The 22,249-nt window shown below is 50.9% G+C and overlaps 1 protein-coding gene across 1 annotated transcript; it reads left to right on the forward strand.

The window, feature by feature from the left end:
• Nucleotides 1–5,342: 5,342 nt before the first annotated feature.
• On the forward strand, nucleotides 5,343–11,600 carry LOC122913961 (interstitial collagenase-like). The gene is made up of 10 exons (XM_044260606.1): nucleotides 5,343–5,465; nucleotides 5,880–6,124; nucleotides 6,216–6,364; nucleotides 6,576–6,701; nucleotides 7,469–7,624; nucleotides 7,786–7,903; nucleotides 9,371–9,504; nucleotides 10,076–10,238; nucleotides 11,134–11,237; nucleotides 11,408–11,600. Exons 1-10 carry the CDS (start codon nucleotides 5,343–5,345, stop codon nucleotides 11,515–11,517), a joined length of 1,428 nt encoding a protein of 475 aa, XP_044116541.1. The 3' UTR covers nucleotides 11,518–11,600.
• Nucleotides 11,601–22,249: the final 10,649 nt, after the last annotated feature.

A 22,249-nucleotide genomic window follows, 5' to 3' on the forward strand; every position in this document is an offset into this window, starting at 1 on the left:
TCGGGGCACAGTTTATCGCCCTTAGAAACATGCCCGTGTAGCAGTCATTCTTCGAATTGTATTCAGCTCACAGTGGTGATGATCACAGTCAGGAACACTTGGCCACCGGGCTTCTTCTTGGACAAAGCTCCTAAATCTATAGAAGACTCAATTCAAAGTGTTTGCAATGTGGTTCAGCTAAAAATACTTTGTTTTGTCTCATTGCTGAAACAATGTAAGTCACATTTCCTTTAAGGAGTTGAAATCTCTGAGTGATCTCACCCATCCCTCAATCACTTCCCAGCTGTTTGCTCCAAGAGAACAACTGAGCCTTTCTGGATATGTTTCCCCTTCGGTCATGTGAGAACGCTTCAGTAAGTTATTTCCCAGCAGAGCTCTCTCGAGTCTAGAAAGAATCCGCTCTCCCTGAGCAATGCGCTTCAGTGTGATAAGCACTGAGAAATACACATGATTCCTCTTGATTCTCCCAAAATACATTTCTGGGAGATATTACTATGCTTATTGTCCCTGTTCTCTAGCAAAGGAACCAGTCTCCACGGGGAGATCCATCTTACAGGGAGGTACGGAAGGCAGCATCCCCCTCTTCTCTCTGCTGCACAGCTTATTCAACAGCCAAGATGAGCGCGCTGTTCCCTGATTTGCACTCAGAGCTCGGGGGCCTGTTCGGGGCGCACTGTGTGGTGTCTGTGCAATCGCGGGCATGCCCCCTGCTCCCGTGAGGAGCTGGCTTCCTCATCTATCCAGTCCTCTACTGGATTGCTGCACAGACAAGTTTAAGCTCATTTTGTAAAAGCCTTACAGATGTTTAGTATTGTTCTTCTCATACAAAAGCTGACTCAGCCAAGAAAAATCAACCAATCTCTTCTTAATGGACTTCTCTTTCTTGCCTGCCTCCTTCATGCCCTTTCATCCTAAGAGAAACAACGTTCTGGGCTCAGCCTTCCCCTTCACAAGCTACTGCTCTGTCTCTCTACCCTTCATCACTTCTTTTTTTTTTTTTTTTTTTCCCCGAGGAGCGCTTACAGTCCCTCCCGCTGTGGCCCGGCAGGCACTCAGGTCAAGACCCAGATCCAATCTGCAAAAATACTTCACTGTCTGATTAGATCCTGGTTTATTTTGCTCTCTTTGGGGTGACTAATTACTTAAAATATCCTAGAGAGAGAGGCGTGTGTGCAGCTCCGTGGTTAAGCATCTGCCTTCGGCTCAGGTCGTGATCCTGGGGTCCTGGGATCGAGCCCCACATCGGGCTCCCTGGGGATGTTTCAAATGCAGCGCCGGTACTTAAGGGTGGGTACAGCCCGCCAAAGTCCTTTCCTTTCGGCTTTGACGTCACACCGCATCTGTGGCGTGCCGGGAACGTCTCACACCCGGTGTGGTTTACAGCATAACTGGTGAGCCGTTCCGCAGCACAGCTCATCAGCCACAGAGAAGGAAGCTCTCGTGGGAACCAACCTGCTCTCCAGGGTGGCTCCTCCGGAAGGAGCTTGAACCGAAATGCTGTGGCTCAGCAGAGACGAGCGAGAACCCAACCCCCAGCCCCCACCCCTGCATGGGGTCGAGGTGCGTGCGGTGCTCAGGGTGATCCCAGCCACACCGCAACCCAGAGGATGACTTGCTTGCTGTGTGTCTCTGAAGTGTGTTTATTTCCTGCCCTAGATCCTTTTTCTGTGAATCGGGTTCCGATTAGGAAACAGATTGTGTTCTGTTTTGCTGGATTTGTCTCTGCTTCGGACAGATGCCAGACCCACACAGTTCTTCTCCATTCTGTTCTTAGTTTTCTAGGTCACTCCTGCCTCAGTCCTGCTTTATCATACGGCCAACTTGTTGGACCCGTTGCTTTTGTTCAGTGAATCCATACTTGGTCGGCTCTCCAAGTCGTCCACCTGTGGAGCCGCGGGGGGTGCGCGGGAACCCGCTCGGGGGTCCCACTCTCCAGGACCCCTCCCACCGCTCAGGGAAACCAGAGCTGGACACCAGCTCAAGCGCTAGAATCCGAGTCTACTCCACAGCTATTTTTTTTTCCCAATTTATTTATTTTCAGAAAAACAGTATTCATTATTTTTTCACCACACCCAGTGCTCCATGCAAGCTGTGCCCTCTATAATACCCACCACCTGGTACCCCAACCTCCCACCCCCCCGCCACTTCAAACCCCTCAGATTGTTTTTCAGAGTCCATAGTCTCTCATGGTTCACCTCCCCTTCCCATTTACCCAAATTCCCTACTCCTCTCTAACGCCCCTTGTCCTCCATGCTATTTGTTATGCTCCACAAATAAGTGAAACCATATGATAATTGACTCTGCTTGACTGATTTCACTCAGCATAATCTCTTCCAGTCCCGTCCATGTTGCTACAAAAGTTGGATATTCATCCTTTTTGATGGAGGCATAATACTCCATAGTGTATATGGACCACATCTTCCTTATCCATTCATCCGTTGAAGGGCATCTTGGTTCTTTCCATAGTTTGGCGACTGTGGCCATTGCTGCTATAAACATTGGGGTACAGATGGCCCTTCTTTTCACTCCATCTGTATCTTTGGGGTAAATACCCAGGAGTGCAATTGCAGGGTCGTAGGGAAGCTCTATTTTTAATTTCTTGAGGAATCTCCACACTGTTCTCCAAAGAGGCTGCACCAACTTGCATTCCCACCAACAGTGTAAGAGGGTTCCCCTTTCTCCACATCCTCTCCAACACATGTTGCTTCCTGTTTTGTTAATTTTGGCCATTCTAACTGGTGTAAGGTGATATCTCAATGTGGTTTTAATTTGAATCTCCCTGAGGGCTAATGATGATGAGCATTTTTTCATGTGTCTGATAGCCATTTGTATTTCTTGATTGGAGAAGTGTCTGTTCATATCTTCTGCCCATTTTTTGATGTGTTTGTCTGTTTCGTGTGGGTTGAGTTTGAGGAGTTCATTATAGATCCTGGATATCAACCCTTTGTCTGGACTGTCATTTGCAAATATCTTCTCCCATTCCGTGGGTTGCCTCTTTGTTTTTTTTACTGTTTCCTTTGCTCTGCAGAAGCTTTTGATTTTGATGAAGTCCCAGAAGTTTATTTTCGCTTTTGTTTCCTTTGCCTTTGGAGACGTATCTTGAAAGAAGTTGCTGTGGCTGATATCAAAGAGATTACTGCCTATGTTCTCCTCTAAGATTCTGATAGATTCCTATCTCACGTTGAGGTCTTTTATCCATTTTGAGTTGATCTTTGTGTACGGTGTAAGAGAATGGTCGAGTTTCATTCTTCTACATATAGCTGTCCAGTTTTCCCAGCACCATTTATTGAAGAGACTGTCTTTTTCCCACTGTATATTTTTTCCTGTTTTGTCGAAGATTAATTGACCATAGAGTTGAGGGTCCATATCAGGGCTCTCTACTCTGTTCCACTGGTCTATGTGTCTGTTTTTATGCCAGTACCATGCTGTCTTGGTGATCATAGCTTTGTAATAAAGCTTGAAATCAGGTAAGGTGATGCCGCCAGCTTTATTTTTGTTTTTCAACATTTCCTTAGCGATTCGGGGTCTCTTCTGATTCCATACAAATTTTAGGATTATTTGCTCCAGCTCTTTGAAGAATGCCGGTGGAATTTTGATCGGAATGGCATTAAAAGTATAGATTGCTCTAGGCAGTATAGACATTTTAACAATGTTTATTCTTCTGATCCAAGAGCATGGAATGGTCTTCCATCTTTTTGTGTCTTCTTCAATTTCTTTCATGAGTGTTCACAGCTATTATGACGAGGAGAGAGACCGGGTCCAGCAGGAGGTCACTTCCAAATGTGGTGCGGGAGAGTGGCCGTGTGTGGCCCAAGAGCAGGGGGTGGGGGGAGGGCGCGAGATGCTACAAATCATCAAGGTTTCGGGGAGATTCTGGCTGGAACAAACTGGCAGGTTCTTGCTGAGCCCGGACCAGGCGATGAGACACTGAGAGATAACAGTGTTGGTGAAGGTCAGGGAGCTCAGGCGCCAGGCGTCTCCCAGGAGATCAATGTCTCCGTCTCTCTGAACCTGTGGCTCCTGGTCCCCGTCTCTTACAGCACAAACCTTCGCTGACCCGTTCCTCCTCTGCGCTCATAGGAGCTGAGGCATAGAAAGTGTTGCGCAAGCTCCGTGGCAGGGAGAAAGGGCTCCGAGAGAATGAGTAACGGTCCGGTCCCACGCACCCAGCAGCAGCCTCTGGCAGAAGATGACCCTCAGCCGCCGGTCTCTCCGACACGTCTCTACCTGGGACCCGTGCACAGCCACCCTCCTGTGTCCCAGGAGCCAGACAAAGCAGGATTGAAACTGAGCAACAAGTTAATAAAACACCCGCCCTGTGGACCCGGCAACTTTCTCTTCAACAACAGCCCTTCAGGCTGATTTGTGATTTAGGCAGTGTGTGGTCACTAAAAAAAACAAATTATATCAGGAAGCTGGAAAGGGCAGGAGGAGGGGCTCCTGGGGGGCTCAGTCCGTGAAGCCTCCGCCTGCTGGTCTCAGCTCAGGCCATGATCTTGGGGTCCTGGAATCGAGCCCCACGTCGGGCTCTGCACTCGGGGTGGAGTCTACTTGTCCCTCTCCCTCAGCACCGCACTCCTCTCTCTCTTTCAAATAAATAAATAAAATCTTAAAAAAAAAACAGGAGGAAATTCTTTGAAAATGGAGAAGCCAGTGATTCCTAGAGCCAGTCGTGGAGGGTAGAAGCGGAAGAGGAGGAGACACACTGACAGCCGTTTTTCCCGCACGCAGGAGCGGGGCAGGACCGGTGGAACCAGCAGTGACACCCAATTGTTTAGAAGCACATGGACTGCCTTCCAAGCTGTATGTTCTAGCGTACATAGTAAGGCTTACTCTTTTTTTTTTTTAAGATTTTTTATTTATTTGACAGACAGAGATTACAAGTAGAGAGGCAGGCAAAGAGAGGAGGAAGCAGGCTCCCCACAGAGCAGAGAGCCCGATGCAGGACTCGATCCCAGGACCCTGGGACCATGACCCGAGCCGAAGGCAGTGGCCCAACCCACTGAGCCACCCTTACTCTTAAGATGGCACAGTAGTTACCTAAGTAGTTTGAGAATACAACTGTGTGGGATGAGGTGTGTCCCTTTAGGGATGTCCTGCTTGATCATAATCATAAGATTGTAAAGACAAGAGAAGATGCAAGATTAATCTATTTATGTCCCAAGTTTTGAAAGTTTGAGACCACACATTGCAAAAAAGAGGGTGTAGCCCCTCTCATCAGAGGTGAGTCAGAGAGCCTTTGTTTTTCTGGGGATGCCAGGGCCCTACATAAGGCAGAGGCTGCACCCGAAACCTGCCTCAGGAGGTCAGGAGCCACCAGACGCTGTGGGCAGGGCAGGAGCATGAGGGCCAGCATGCCCAGCCTCCCCCTCCCTCTGCTGCTGCTGCTGCTCTGGGGCATGGGGTCCCATGGCTTCCCCGCCACGAGCTCGGGAGCACAAGAGCAGGACACGGAGTTGGTCCAGGTAAGTGCTGAATGCCACGTGCCACAAAGGCAGGAAACTTACATTCTCATTTTTCCATGGTCAAGAGTAGAAGCTCAAGCAAGGGTGGGATTCCTTCCAGGGTGACTAGAACATGACCAAAGCAAAGATCGACTTCCCCACCCACAGACTGTCCTTTAGAAGACAGAGGTAGAGGGGTCCAGAGAGAGAGCCCTGCCTGCCTGCACACCGAGCTCCCAGGGAAGCCAGACTCGGCCATCACGCCAGCAGTCACCTGTGGGATTAGGGCGCCGGCAGACAGGTTTTTTTTCCCTTTTTGCACTGAATCTTCAAGACGAAAGAGTTTTCTGCCGCCACAGAGAAATCCTGAAGATTCGCCAGAAGAAATAAAGAAGATTTCACATCCCGTGTTCCATGTTTTTTTCTCTTGATCAGAACTACCTGCGGAAATACTACCACCTGAGGACTGGAACCAACAGGTCCGGCAGGCAGAGGAGCAGCAGTCTGGTGACCGAGAAGCTGAAGCAGATGCAGGCGTTCTACGGGCTGAAGGTGACGGGGAAGGTGGACGCCGACACCCTGACTCTGATGAGGCAGCCCCGATGTGGGGTGCCCGACGTGGCTCCGTACGCCCTCGGTGAGAGGACCCTCCGCTGGGAGCACACCCACCTGACCTACAGGTAAGCAGATCGGGCACCAGTGCGAGGGCGCCGTCTCCCAGCAGAGCTGTGAGCCATGAGTTCTTACGTCTCTGTTTTATTCCGTTCTAAGGCTTGAAAATTACACACCAGATTTGCCGAGAGCAGACGTGGACAGTGCCATTGACAGAGCCTTTCAGCTCTGGAGTAATGCCTCTGCCCTGACCTTCACCAGGGTCTTTGAGGGCCAAGCGGACATAATGATATCCTTTGTCAGGGGAGGTAAGCGCTTCTGGCCTCCCAAAACCATCCTGAACTTGGCCTCCCCCTGCACTGTGCTGAGGAGGGAGCGTTCCTGTTCCTAACGGGCTGTGGGTTTTACCGGCCGGAAGGGGAAGAATGCCGCTGGGCTCCTTGTCACTGTCCTCTCTCCTCCCGTCTGAGGAAGCTGGATAGAAACAGGAATTTGTCTTTGCCACGCTGTTTCTCACAGATCACAACGACAACAACCCCTTCGGCGGGCCTGGAAACATTATTGCTCACGCCTTCCCACCGGGAGGAGGCATTGGAGGAGATGTTCATTTTGATGAAGATAAAAGATGGACCAAAGATTTCAGAAGTGAGTGTACCAACTTTTCCTATGTTTTGCTTTCATAGGTCAATATTTTATCTGAAAGAATCCCTTCAGTAAAGCGAGCCAGCTATGTGGTCAGCCGTAAATACTTTACTAAACACAAGCTTTTATTAAAACTATAATTGCTTAGAAAGGTAATGGTAACTCCCTTGTGTCCGTATATTTAAAACTGTAGGGGAATATTATTTCTGCAAGTAGTTTTTACCAACAAAATATGTTACTCGGAAAAATGGGACGTTTTAAATCACACTGTCCCATATACAATCCCATACCAAAATTTTCAAATGGTTATTTTTGGTGAAGTGATTTTAGGTAATTCTTCTTGGTACTTTCCTATATTACCTAAATTTTCAAATCAGGAATAATGTAATATTTGTGAGCAAGAAAGAAATGATAAATGTTAATAGAATACTATTATGCCTCTGGTGTGTAACACTTTCTACCTTGTTTTGTGATATTTGTTGACCAATGGGATTTTTCTGCGTTGGCGGACTTCATCCATGAATCAGACTAGCCCTCATCTCAGAAATTCAAACTTTAACCAAGGTATCTGGAATCATTAAAACCCTCTCCATTCTCTGATTAAACTACGCATGCATCACTACCCCACACAGACCCAGACCACCAGAAACACAGCAATGTTGCACAAAGCCAACAGCAATGCTGTGGTCATCTGGAAACTTCTGTTTTCTGCTGGGGTTCCTCGGAAGTGCATTCCAGGACCCGCAAACATGTCTTACTGCTGTCTTTAGATTTCAACTTGTACCACGTCGCAGCACATGAAGTGGGCCATTCCCTCGGACTTATGCACGACGGTGACATTGAGTCCCTGATGTTCTCCAGCTACAACTACTATGGGGATAATCTGCTGACTCAGAGGGACATCGATGCCATTCAGGCCCTCTACGGTGAGCACAAAGGGGGGCACCTTGGACTGGTGATCGGGGCTCTGTATGTGGGGTTGAAATAAAGAGTTTTTAGCTTTGTCCTTTAAGAAAGAGCCTTCACTCCAAGTGATTTTGTGTTACTATAATAAGCCAACACTCCAGAACCTGTGTTTATGTTTTAGGACCTTCCAAAAATCCCATCCAGCCAAGAGAACGTCAAGTACCACAAGCCTGTGAAAGCAAGTTAACATTTGATGCTATTACCGAAATTCGTGGAGAATTGTACTTCTTTAAAAACAGGTGAAAAGAGTGGGGGACACCTGAGTGGCTCAGTGGGTTAAGCATCTGCCTTCAGCTCAGGTCATGATTTCAGGGTCCTAGGATTGAGCCCCTCATCAGGCTCCCTGCTCATTGGGAAACCTGCTTCCCTCTCTCTCTGCCTGCTGCTCCCTCTGCTTGTGTGCGCTCTCTCTCTCTCTCTCTGTCAAATAAATAAATAAAATCTTTAAAAAAAAAAAAAAGGCAGGACACCTGGTGGCTCTCGGTTAAGCCATTGCTTTCGGCTTAGGTCATGGTCTCAGGGTCCTGGGATCGAGTCCCACATCAGGTTCCTTGCTTGGCAGGGAGCCTGCTTCCCCTCTCCCCCTCTGCCTGCCTCTCCGTCTGCTTGTGCATGCTCTCTTCCTCTCTCTCTCTCCCTGATAAATAAATAAATAAAATCTTTAAAAATAGATAGATAGATAGATAAAAAGATTTTTAAAATTACCATGAACACTGACGTACGTTTTTAAGGTGTTCTGATATTTTGTTGAACGTTCCGTATGTTTCTTTAGTAATATATTTGTAATTTCTAATTTGAATAACCATGCATTTACATGAAATGATTGATCCTTCAAAACTTTTAATCACAGAGCAGGGGCCTGGCGGGCCCCATGAAAAGAGCTTGTGGCTCTCAGTCTCAGGGTCATGAGCTCAAGCCCCACGCCGGGTGCAGAAATTACTATAAAACAAGAGTAAGAATATTTATATCACAGGTAAGTCATTCAATTGCCAGAAACTTGGTGGAATAAAAGGCGTAGTGAGGCCCTCCTTTACGACTAACACACATGCAGATCTGTGTGGTCAGGCAGACAGACAGAATTCCCCTTGTTGAGGTTGTAGACTTGTCGGTGATGCAGCAAGACATGGTCTTCTAGTCCCTTTTGCGTCTCGTGTCCAGGATGGGAAATGTCAGTGAGTTAGAACAAACCAGTTCCTCTGAACACCACCGCTCAGCGGTCTACACCAGGCCTGGGCAGTGTAGCCTGGAGCCCAGGAGGGAAGAGCCGGCCCAGCGTGCTCCCTGGGCTGGCTCTCTGGGGCCCGGGGCCGACACTGCAGGCGACTTTGCCGTGGGATGCGAGCATGGGCCAGGCTGCTGAGGGGCCGACGAGGAGGACCCTGCCCCCTGCGGTGGCCTCCAGTCCTTCCCAAGGCTGGGAGCTCGCGGGGTGCTTGCGTCTGGGCTCCGTGGTCCTGGTGACTGTCCGTCTGCCCGTGTGGACGTGTGTACCGTCCGTTCCCCGGGCTGCTCGGAGCAGCGCTGGCCCCTCTGTTAACCTCAGTTCTTGTCTGCTCCCACGGGGACTTCTGTGAGACGAGCCACCATGTAGGCCCGGCCTGTCACCATGGACCCGGGGGCATGTGCGACTCATCTCCCGGAGAAGACAGGCTGGAGATGGGCCAGCGATATCCTGCCAGCTGGACCGGCCCTTCCATTTAAACCAGGTTCTTCCTACGCACGAGACCCTTCTACAAAACAGGGGAGCTCGGTGCCATCACTGACTTCTGGGTCCCGCTGTCAAGGGGAGTTGACGCTGCTTACGAGGTTGCTAGCAGAGACGAAGTCTTCTTTTTTAAAGGTAAAGCTTCTGGGGTTTGGGGGTCAGTGTTTCTGAGTTCCATTTTCATCAGGTGCTTTGGTTGGACATTAAGGGGGCTGTTTAGATAAGTCAAGACTCTTGAAGCAGATCTAACATGCGTGCTGTGAGCTTCAGAAGGATTTATGCACCTGGAAAGTGTCCCATGACCTTTCTGCAGGAGCTGGAGCATGGCATATGGTTGTGCAGACCAGCCCCAGCTTTGTGAGGGACAGACTAGCTCCCATGCTGGAGGAGGTCCACAAACACACACAAAGTCCTCCGTCAGGACCCAAGCCAGCCAAGAGCTGAGCATGCCTCCAGGGACGTCCAGGGACGTCCAGGGAGGCACGCTAACCCACAGGAGTGCATGTGGCCCGGCCACCTGACCACGTGCGGCCCCAGCGCTATGCGCTGGGGAAGGGGGCCCACCGCGCTGCAGAGAGGCCTGGCCCAGGGGCACCTCCCTGGGGAATCAAACTCTCTCTGCTTTGCTCGTTCCCAGCATGGGAACCCTGCCGACTGTCCTCCAGAGTCCCAGGCAAGTTTTCATGGTCGATTTTTTGGTTGACAGATAGTAAAGTCTGGGCCTTCAATGCAGTTAAGATGAGGCGAGGCTACCCCAAGGACATTTACCACTCCCTGGGCTTCCCGCACACAGTGAAGAGCATCGATGCTGCTGTTCATGAGGAGGAGACCGGGAAGACGTACTTCTTTGTTGCCAGCAAGTACTGGAGGTAACGACGGACCCTTGGAAGTCAGGGTCAGATCCGTCCATGGAAGGAGAGTTGCCTTTTAAAATCATTTTCAGGGCGCCTGGGGGGCTCCATCGGTGAAACATCTGCCTTCGGCTCATGATCTCAGGGTCCTGGGTTCGAGTCCCATGTCGGGCTCCCTGCTCAGCGGGAAGCCTGCTTCTCCCTCTCTCTCTGCTGCTCCCTGACCTCACTCATTCTCTCTCTCTCTCTCTCTCAAATAAATAAAATCTATAAAATTGTTCTCAGATGGTGCCGTACCTCCATCCTCCCATGGTGGATGTACGTAGCCAGACTGAGCGTCTGTGAGTCCCCTACCTGGTGTCAGTCCCCTACCTGGTGTCACCTCACCGTATCTGTCCTTGGAAGGCAAGGGACTTGTGGGATGGAGTTTTAAAAGGAGAATAAAAGGAGAGCACCCAAAAGGAACCTTCTTGCCTGCAGTATTTCTCCTTGATAGGACAGGGAGTGGAGTCCAAGATGAAATTTGAATCAGATTTTTAGTTGATGCTACTCTGGGAGAGGTCTTGTCGCGTCCAGTCTCCCATAACCCTGTCGAATTGGGACCCTTTCCAGTTAAAAGCTCCCATTATTTTCATGCTGGTGATGGGCCCCCTCAGAACTATTTAAAGCCAATGTCAGTTTTCTCCAAACTAGAAATTAAGGCAGCCCCCACCTCTCAGATTTGTAGGGAAGATTAAATGAATCCATGCACTCAAACCACACAGAACAATGACTTACCGCTTAATATTGAGTGTTTTTTTATTTCTTTTCAGCGTAACAGAATTCATTGTTTTTGCACCACACCCAGTGTTTTTTTTTATTTTTGTTACATTAATCACATGTTCTTATTTTTCTATTAATTTTTTTTTACCAGGTATGATGAAAACACACGGTCTATGGATACAGGTTTTCCCAAAGAGATAGCTCATGGGTTTCCTGGAATCGGCAAAAAAGTTGACGCTGTCTTCCAAGAAAGAGGTAAAGACCGTCCAGTTTCTCCTTTTTCCCACCATAGAAATGACACACGAGCTGTTCCTTAGACATGAAAGCAAACTGCGTGTGTGAAAATGGATATTGTTTTCACGAGTTCATGTGCAAAACCACTGTATCTTTGTCAAATACGATCTTCATTTTCATTTCATTTCCAGGATTTTTCTATTTCTTTCGTGGAAAAAGACAGTACAAATTTGATCCTCACACAAAGCGAATTTTGACTATCCTGAATATCAACAGCTGGTTCAACTGTAGAAATAAATGAGGCCTGACTCTCCCCAAGGAGAAAAGAAAAAGCAATACTCCTCATGAGCTCCGGGGAGGTGCTTTCCTTCAGCGCTTGACATTCACCTCTCGGCAACGCGGAGACGGGGACGCTTGGGCGCCATCTTGTTTAAGCTCGGCCTGGCCGCAGCCTGCGTTCCTGAGACGGCCTGGCCTCCTGGACTCTCACTATTTAGCTAGCATTAAGGGAGTGCTGAGGTCATAGTCTGTCCTCAGGCTTCCACAGCGGAAGTAGTCTGTCCCTATTCATAGTCTGTCCCTATTCTCTGCTGTTTGAAGGGATTAGACGTCTCATAATAACCACCTTCTCAAATGTTCTGTCTCTGAGTAGGGGAATTCACAGGGCAAGTGCGTGGGAAGGTAGCATGTACGGAATTTCTAGCACTTCCCATGGCATATGCGTTACGGGACAGGAACCGGCTGGTTACTGACCTTCTTCTCTTGTTTCCATTTCAAACTAGGCCTTTAAGTCAAATAGTGGAAGGGACTGGGGTGCCTGGCCTGTTTCGTTGGTGGAGTGCAAGACTCTGGGTCTTTGGGTTGTGAGTTCAAGCTCCGTGTTGGGCACAGAGCTTACTTTAAAAAATAAAAAGAGGGCGCCTGGGTGGCTCAGTGGGTTGGGCCGCTGCCTTCGGCTCAGGTCATGATCTCAGGGTCCTGGGATCGAGTCCCATATCGGGCTCTCTGCTCAGCAGGGAGCCTGCTTCCCTCTCTTCTCTCTGCCTGCCTCTCCATCTACTTGTGATTTCTCTCTGTCAAATAAATAAATAAATAAACTTTAAAAAAAAAAGATTTAAAAAATAAAAAGAAAAAAATAAAAATGAGCCACTTAAAAAAAAAAATGATGATGGTAATGGAAGAGACTTATTGAAGTTTGGCTAGGTCCTGGCGGGAGCACCCGGTGAAAACTTCTCAGCTGTTTTCCTGGCTAGCTCCATCAACTTCAGAGCTCATCGCTGAAGATCAGCCTGATGGTCTTGTCCCCCAGGGAGCTTCCCTCCAGAACACCTGGGGGTTCCAGGCTATGTTGTGCAGGTGGACGTTTACAGGGCCTCACTCATGCTGCTGAGGAAGAATGACTATGAGGCAAATCGTCTCTTTGGCTCATACTTATCATTTCTCATGGGTTTTCTGGTGGAGCTCTGGGGTTAAGAGTCCCTTGATTTTAGAGTGAATGATTTGTGTACTGTGTGTTGTTGACTATTACTTTTTTTATGTTTCCCGTGAGAATAAATGCACGCTGAGAAGCTCTGGGCAAGATGCCAAGCCAGGTGTGTGAGCTCCTTCCTTTGAACCAAAGCCACAGAAGTAAGAGGAGGTTGGTAAATGCATTCTAGAATCAGACACAAACGGGAGAAAACTTGAGTGGGCAGACAGACCCAGCTGGCATGGGGGAGGAAAGGCATCCTGTATGAGGGAGGCCCAGTGGCCCCCAAAGTGGGGGCCGGCTCTGGGAAGCACATTCTGCTGGTGTCCCTTCTCTCCCCCCATTGCTATATCACTGGTGTCTATATGGCAGGCCTGGAAACATCAGGACCCCAAGAGACAATGGATAAGGCCAGGGCAGTGACCCTATGTCACACACAGCAAAAGCTTAGGTCCCTATAAGGTCCTACAAGCTCTGTCACCTTTGTCCTCCTTCTCTAGTATCCCCCCTTGGTGGCTTCATTCCAGGCATACCGGCTCCTTTGCTGCTTTCCAGCACGTGAGGGGTATTTGGGCCTCAACGCCTGCTCACTGGGGTTCCCTCAGAGGTTTGCCTGGTTCCGTCGGGCTCCTCCCCTCCAGCTTTGCTCAGACGTCCTCCCCAGTGAGACCTTTGCTGGCTTCTTCTTTGAGTATGACCCCATACGCCTCCCTGCCACATAGACGGAAACATACTCGCAAACTGTCCTGTACAACTCTGCCATGAACCCGGAGCCCTAACACCTTCTAACACGGACAGTGACCCTCCCATCGCCTCTAGTGTTCACCCCCCGGCAGCCCCCTTCAGCAGAGGGTCCATGAGAACAAGGGCCATCGTTTGGGTTCAGCTTTGTTGTTGTTTTGTGTTGTTTGTCTGACTTATCGATGTAATTCAAGAACCAAGTGAGGGCTCCCAAAGTTAATACATTAAGACCGAATGGATGCAGGAGGGCAGCGGAGCTGGGAGGCCAGCAACAGGTGTGTCACCAGCCTGACCGGCAGCTAGAGGACCCCGGCCTCCCGTCCTCTCTTAACCCCAGAAGGTCAGACATAGCAGCAGCCCCCAGAAATGCCCAGAGCCGGAGACAGAATGTCTGAGTGGTCCGAGTGGGGGAGGCCCTGCCGGTGAGGAAAGGAAATGACAGTGGTTTGTGCTGACTTCTCACCAAACACGCTGCCCCAAGTGGCCTTGAGTCTATCTTGGTCCAGCTCACAGAGAACAAGCCAGGACCCAGGCCTTAACCCACCTGCAGAGCCCAGGGAACCTGATAGTTCTGTGGGAACATTTGTAATACACATATCTCACAAAGGACTTTGACCCAGCATATATAAAAAGTCCCTGCTAATCAATAATAACGTGACAAATAATCCAATTAAAAATGCACAGAAGCCATAATCAAATCAAACTAGTCATAAAGAAAGATAAAAAGGCCAATAAATACATGAAAAAAGTACTTCATATCATTAATTATCAAGAAAGTAAAATTCCTGTAACGTATTACTACAAAACCTCTAAACTTATTCCTATTAATGACTGACAACACCAAGTGAGGACCTGGAATATTTGTGCCTCTCGTATGATAGGGAAGTTGCCTACAGAGTTAAATATTTACCTACCCTATGACCTCCTCTGCCTGTTCTCCTGGAATAAGTGAAAAGCATACAAGAAACTTGTTTAAGAAGGTTCATAGCTTGATATACGAGCCCAAATCTGGAAATGACACATTCAGACAATTTAGTATTATAGACAAATGGAACTGAGTGATTTACTAGGACACACAACAGCATAGGTTAATCTAAAAACCGTCCTCCACACAAGAGTTCATTCTCCTGATTCCATGCATGTGAACTTCATGATTAGGAAAAGTAATGGATAGGGAAAGAAATCAGGGCAGTGGTTGGCTCTGAAGAAGGATTGGGATTGGGTGAGAAGGAGCCCAGAGAACTTGCTAAGGTGATGGAAACGTTCTGGTTCTTCATGGGCTGTGGGTCACATGAACCTGTGCACCTGTGAAATTCACTAAATTGTGTGCCCTTAACATGTGTACCCTGCACTGTATTCAGTATCTCAAAAATATAGAAACAAAAGAGAAACTAATAGAAAAATGATGTTTTAATCATTGTGTAACTACTAAGATAGTTACATTAAATTTAATTAATTTAAATTAAATTTATTTACTGTAAACAAAAACAGTGGTTTGCAAATCTTCCCACAAACACTGGCCTAGACAGTTCTGTCTGTTTTGTCAGAAGTCCCTTTCAAGGAATTGATCGTTCCAATCTCGTGTGAACTCTTCCAGAGAGAGCATGTTCCTTCGGTGCGTATGGAGAAGCCGAGTCACCGTCCTGTTGACACTGCAGAGACAACAAGGCTGCCTACATCACTGGCACTTGGTCCACACAGTACTGAAGTCTGGCCGAGAATCAGGATGAGAGGAATAACAATGGCAAAGAAGGTAAAAGTCACATCAGGTGGAAGGGTTAAGAGGGAAGGGCCCAGATTACCATTATCCGAAGACCGTTCGGTTCCTTACCACGAAGAGCCCAAAAGAATCAAAACTCTTTGGACAGGACAGACATTTCAGGGTTTCCAAACATAACATCAACATATCAAAATCCTTTATATTCTTATACTCTCACAACAAACAAGTAGATAAAATATAGAAAATAAAGTACTAACAGCTACAGCAAAATCTACGATCTATGTAGGAAATAATCTAGTGAAAACAGAATGAGACTCCCATAAATAAAATTTTCAGACCCTATAAAGGAAAAAAATCCGAACACCATATAAGTGTATGGAGTGATCTAACACTCCAAAGATGAAAATTTCCCCCAAATTAATTTATAAATGTAATGAAACTTCTATTAAATCCCAATGGGATTATTTAGGAAACTTGATTTTGAAGTTTTTTTACAAAGGAACAAATACACACAAGGAGCTAAGAGTTTTGACAAAGAACAAAGACAGAGGGAGTCCCAGCAGACATGAAAACACGTCACTGAGCCACTGTGACATCAGGGCATGGGCTGATACAGAAGGGGAGACAGACGCTAACGGAACCAAGTACGAGTCCAGAAACATGCCCTCGGGAGGACAGAGGTGGCATCACAGGTTATGAGGAAGAACGTGGATTATCAGATTAATGTCTTGGAGAACACCTGCGTGTTATCTGGTCAAACAGAGATGGGTTCTAGCTCTCACCACGTTTTCGTGATTTCTACTCTTCCCCACATGTTTCCAGGTCTTGCTGGACACATGCAAGGGTCGCAGTCTAGCCCAGTGCAGTGGTTTGGGGTCGGATCGGTAGTTATGGACAGTGAGTTGTGAGTGCAGGTGATGTGGGGCTCTTCTGGGCTAAAACATTCACCTGCCTCAAAAACCCTAAACATTCCAGGAACACAGCAGAAGTCGTGTGTAATCTCATCACCCGACAATAAACACCATCAATATTGTGGGTCATACACCTCTGATATTTGAATGCTTGTTTTTCTCTCTAAATATGAAAATATAAAAACATACGTTTTTATCGCCCGGATTTTCCACGGAGCAGATGTCATATTAAGTAGTCTCTCTATTGTAATAAAAGAAAAAGTACTTTTTGAACACCACGTACGTGACGCTCTGTTTTAGGCACTTCGGATTCATCAGCAAAATATCAAGAGCTGTGTTTGTGGGGATTTCCGCTCAGGGAAGACAGACAAGAGTAAATACAATCTAGAAACAGAGCATGCGGGAAGACGGCGATGTTCTGGGGACGCACCCAGGGTGAAGGGAGTGAAGCTTGTCCCCATTGTCCCCAGCTGTCGGGTTGACACTCACAGACAAAGGGGCCCTGGCAGGGACGCCTGGGAAGGAGCAGGGGCAGGGCCCCTGGACAGCTGGGGAAGAGTGCTGCAGCAGGGGTAGCCAGCCAGGGTGCAGGCCCCCGGATTGGGCATGCACCACTGGGGCAAGGAAAAGCCGAGGGACAGTGTGACTCCCGCTGCGTGGGGGGCACCAAGCTCAGGAATGGATGGACAGAGGGGCCTGAGCAGAAAGTTCCCCGAGGCCGTTGTCCCGATATGCTCAGTGCTGAGGAGCGGGAAGACAGGCAGGAAGGCCACAGACACTGGGGGCTCGGCACCCCCGTCCTTCCCTTCCCTGCACCGACACCAGCTTCCTGCAGGGGTCACGAGGCCTCCTTCCTGCAGACGGCAGGTGGTCAGCAAGTCTTCAGCTGTCCTTGGATGAAGCTTTTCCTTCTATTTCCGCAGCAAACGGTGATGCATCCGGACTTTGGGGTGCATCTCCCATCCCCCATAGGCGGTCCAGCTGCCCTCCTCCATCCCCTGAACTCCCTGAGAAGCTGCTCGGCAGGGACAAAGCTCAGTGGGCTGGTGCACGGTCCTGTGGCCTCCGGATGGGTCCGAGCCACGGTGGGACATGCCATGCAGGAAACCCATTCGACCACACGTGGCCTGTCCGTCACCTTCTAAAACTGTGACTCATGATGGGACATTAAGAAGGTGCTTTTAAGGGCATGGAGGACGTCCCTGGTGTGGAGGGACTCCGGCCCTTCGGGAAGGTTTCTCTGTCTGTGTTCTCGCCTGCGGCAAGCCGCACCCAAGGAGCGCTGGCTGGTGGTGGTGCCCAGGGGTCCCTCGAAGCTGCCTCGTTCCCTCCTGGCATGTGGCCCGCGTGGTTTCTGCTCTGTCAGCCGCCGGCCACGCAGCTGCCCCGTGGACCCCGAGCGCCCCCTCCTGGCCTCGCATGGCCCAGCCCAGCACCCGCTCAGCGCTGGGCAGGTCCCCGTCTCCCAGGACGTGGGTCACACCACTCGCCTGCCAGCCCAGCCTCGGGGTGTCTGAGTTGACACGGGGACACCAGTCCCGAACACCTCACCTGTATCCAGGAACGAGCTTTCATCCCTACGAACACCTGCACGGAGACATCAAAACACTAACGGTGTTCGCCTCCACGGGGCATCCCATTCCCTTGTCATCCTTCTGGGTGTTTGAAATTGCTCTTTTTCACAGAAACGTGTGCAGGGCTGTATTACTAGACTCTCACATGATGTCTAAAGTAAGTCGGTTTATGAACCACTTGTCATCTGCTGTCTCGGCGGAGCCCACGCCGTCCCACGAGAGGGTCTCACAGCCACCGTCCGGCCGCTGGCCTACACCGCGCAGGCCGTGGGCTGGGCACTTCCCATGCCTGCCTCCCGGCGTCCCTAGGACGTGGTGCTGCTGTCCTGCTGGGGCACTTGGGGAGACCGAGGCGTCGGGGGTGTGTGCCGGACCTCACAGCGGCGGGGTTCCTCGGGGATGTGCGCCTGCAGTGCGGAGACCGTGGAGCTTGTCCAGGGTCAAGGGAGGAGCACAGGTCCAGCCCGGGGCTCCAGATGTCAGCCCCACGTGCGAAAGAGAAAGTGGCCGCCTGTGACCACAGCCTTCTCAGGCTTCTCCATCCCCGTGTCCTCGGCAATCGCACTTGGGAATCCGGGAAAAAGATGACCTAGAATAGTCCTCTGGTGACCTCAGCGTGATGTTTAAAGCAGCAGCTCCTTGGGTGAAAGGTCAACCCCAGGCTGTGACCTTGTTGAGCTTTAATGGAGACGGCTTCAGGTTAGAGTTACGATATAGGCCCCCCATCCCCTTACCTGACATGCCTGTTGGCTGTGTGACCTTGATCATTCACTTGACCTCTCTGATCCTGTTCCTGCTTCAGACTCGGGAGACTTCCTGAAAGGGACTTCACAAAGGCACTTAGGACCACACCCGACTTACACCGGGTGTTGAGTAAATAGTCGAGCGATACCTGCTGGTGCTGAAAGTCAGAACGGAGGCCACAGCATGTGCCCGTCGTCCCGGGAGTCTGGGGCAGGCAGACCGCAGACCCTCCGCACATGTCCAGACCAGCCTCTCCCTTCCCACCGAGAATGACTGCCTGTCATAGGCAGAGTGAGGACCCGGGGGACCTCGTCCTATTCCCCGCGGCCTGTGAATAGTTACTTCAAGGGGCAAAGGAGCCTGGGCAGGTGCAGTGGAGGTGGAGGACGCGGAGAGCAGAAGGTGATGCAGGTGTGTCCCATGCAATCGCGCGAGCCCCGGCACGCGCAGCGCCCGCTGACAGCGATCAGCGCAGGGCGGGAGGCGGGGAGACGCGCCGGGAGACGACCCTCGCTGGCTTTGTCGCTAGAGGAGGGGCCGCAGCCCAGGCACGCCGGCCCCCCAGAAGCTGGAGACAGCAAGGAGCTGGTTCTCCCCCTGGAGCCTGGAGCGGGACGCAGAGCCCGTAGGAACCTCAACTTCCGCTGGGGAGACCTATACCCGACGTCCGCCTGCAGAACCGTGAGCCGCCTCGTCCCAGCAGCCGCAGGAGGCTTGGGCCCTGGGCTGGCCAGCCACAGGTTGTATGGCCTGTTTTTGTGGTATTTCAGGTTAAAAATAGAAGCTGGTTGGGAAGTGCTGGAGAGGCAAGAAAGAGCAGGGCCCGGTGGACTGTGCGGTGAGCGGCACGAACCCCTTGGAGGACGGCTCGGAGCTGGCGGGGCAGCGCCGTGAGCCCCGGCTGCGGTGCACGGCGGGGCTCTGGTGTCGAAATACCGAGAGGTGCCTGGACCCACCACAGGGTACTCACGGGGGCTCCAGGAGGACGGACGCCACAGCACACTGTCCCCTAAGGGAAGAGGGGACGTCCTTCCGTGCCGCGGGCCTGAGGCTTGACCGTGGAGACGGGGCCGACTGTGAAAACTCACGGCTCAGGAAACATAAACAGTGAGACTCGCAGCACAGGCCGGAGGGACGGGCTGGGGACGAGACACAACTCTGCAAAGTCACGGGCAGCTTCCTGTCTCCCGAAGCCCGAGCAGCCTGGCGTGGAGATGACCGTCATTCCCGGTCTGTCCTCGGGCGTCTCGGCCAGGCTGGCTGGTGGACAGTCGCGGACGGGCCATCGTCAGCCCCCTCCTGCTGGGAGGGGAGGACACGGGAACTCGGAAGCTAATGAGCGAGGTCCAGAGAGGTGGGTCACTGCTCAGGGCAGCGCCCCCTCCCATCCCCGCCAGCGTGGGGGCCACCACACCCGCTCATGGGCTTCATCTGCCTGTCGGACCCGCCCCCACCGGCCGCCCGCGAGACAGCAGCTGCACTGGGTCCTGTAGGCGGTGGGAGCTGTGAGCACTGTCCGTGAGCACTTCTCTTTCTGGGGGAGAAGAGCTTTCAGCAGAGCTAACTCGGCCCGCAGAATGGACACACGGCCTCCCCGCCTCCATCCCACCAAGAGGACGGCACACCGGTGGGTTCACACAGGCTTGGCTCTGGCCCAGCCTCCCGATGCCCGCGAGGGAGGCGCCAACGTGTGGGGTCAGCGGGGTGGCACGGGAGACTCGGAGGGGCCGAGGGGAGTCGCTGGAAGTTGCATGAGTAGAAGCGGCAGAGCAAAGACTTGCGCCCAGGTAGTGTGATTTCAAGTGTCGAATTCTTGACCCGACCCCAGTAATGACCCTGTCGACTCGGTCACGGGGAACCCCCGTCCTGATGGGCTGAGTTCAAGCATGCAAGATGCATGGGGCATTTTCCCTTCGCTTCTGGGAGTCATCCCTGGGGATGCTCCCAGGCTTGGCACACCCCGCTTCCCCCGCTGGGTCGCAGGCCTCATTGTCACCTCTGACTCCCCCTTCAGGATTCAGGCACACGTCCACACGTCCAGACAGCTTGGTGAGCTGCCTATACCCATCTCACATGGCCGGGGACTCCCCCACACTTTATTTTAATTAAACAGAAAACAGACTAAATCTTGCAACTAAATCTTGAGCCTTAAAAGCAAAGCCGAGCTATAGAAATCCAAGTTGGTCTCTCTGCTGTGGGACAGCACAGCAGATAACTGGGCCAGGTTGCTGTCAGAGGGGGTGGCGTTCCCCAACTAAAGATCCTGCCTTGGCTCATGCCGTCCAAAACTTGATTTCTTCCATCTTCTTACTTGGTCCAAAACTCCTGTTCTATGGAACAAAGCCTTCATTTTTAATAAAGCATTTGCTTTTATTCTCTCTCTTAAGATGACTCAGAAGGCAAATAGCCCCTAAGTTCATACTAAAGTGTACATGACTGGTGGTGTGTGGCGGCCCCACGCTGGAGGGGACGGAAGGGGGTGCGGCCCTGAGCGGGGACTGATCCTTTCCCCGTAGCAGGTTTTCAGAGGCGAGAGGGCCTGAGGGCCCTGGGCTCCGGGCATCAGAAGGCGGGAGGAGCAGACGCCTGCGGGCACGCGGTGGCCTGGCGTGAAGAAAGGATTCGGAAAGCAGGAACTGGAGGCTCTGGAAACGCGCCCACGGCCTCCTCCACCTCCTGCTCCGGAGCCCTCCAGTCACCACGGAGGACCTGGCGCCACCTGTCCCCACACGCAGGTACTACACTCTTCCTGTCTCCTCAGGCCTCTCACTCCGTCCTGTCCCCATTTCTTCTCTCTCCCTGGCCCCCCTCCCCTCCGGCAGCCTCGCGTCCCCCAGAGGCAGACGTTGCTCTTGTTTGTTCATTTTGTTGTTGTTTTCCTCCTTGGCTAAATGCCCAGAAGTTGGCTACTGGGAGGTCTGGTAGTTCCACTTTTATTTTGGGACAGTTCTGTCCAATACAACATTTACAGAAACCGCACCAACCTTGGGTTCTTGTCTAAATCATTATGTTCGGAAGAAAGTGCCTTTATGACCTTGTGAGGAAGCCAGTGCATCAGCGTAACTAAGGGTAGACCAAGGTGAACACACTCTTTTTCAATCGGACGAGGTGTTTTCACTGAAGACCTAAAGTGGAGGAAGTCGCAGCATGATTGAGTTGGGGCCCAGGGACGGCTGCCGCGATCACGACCTTACGGCAGCTTGGACAACCTGGCGGGGAAGCGGGGGGCGTCCGCATGCGTGCAGGGAATGGATGGCCCCATCTCAGCATGTCCACATCCCATTTCCCCTTCAAGGTCCAGCTCAAAGTCGACCTTCTCCAGGAAGTCTTCCTTGATTGCACCTTCCCCCAACATAGTTTTTTCCTCCAGACTCCTACAGCATTTTGTCTCAACTGCTATTATTTTTTTAAAGACTTTATTTACTTATTTATTTTACAGAGAGAGAGAGAGGGAACACAAGCAGGGGGAGTGGGAGAGGGAGAAGCAGACTCCCCGCTGAGCAGGGAGCCCGATGCAGGGCTCAATCCCAGGACCCTGAGACCATGAGCTGAGCCGAAGGCAGACACTTAATGACAGAGCCCCCGGCGCCCTGAACCACTAACTTACCCCCAGGAATCTGGTCCTTATGACAGCACCTGGAGTGTTTTGCGTTTTTAGAAAGCACGTGAGACACACCAGGAGGGACCTGAACTACTGACCGTAGCATCTCAAAGGCATCATTTACGTGCTAACACATGTCTGTGTCACACACGTTGAGGCACACATTTATACCCAAAGCACCCGCCCTTGCAGAACATGTAAAGGTACAGAAGTGAGCACATGTGAAGACCATTCAGTGACATCGTCTTGTGCACGTAGTCAGATAAGGGGGACC

This window comes from Neovison vison, chromosome 7 (assembly GCF_020171115.1).
Source record: "Neovison vison isolate M4711 chromosome 7, ASM_NN_V1, whole genome shotgun sequence".
Lineage (NCBI taxonomy): Eukaryota > Metazoa > Chordata > Mammalia > Carnivora > Mustelidae > Neogale > Neogale vison.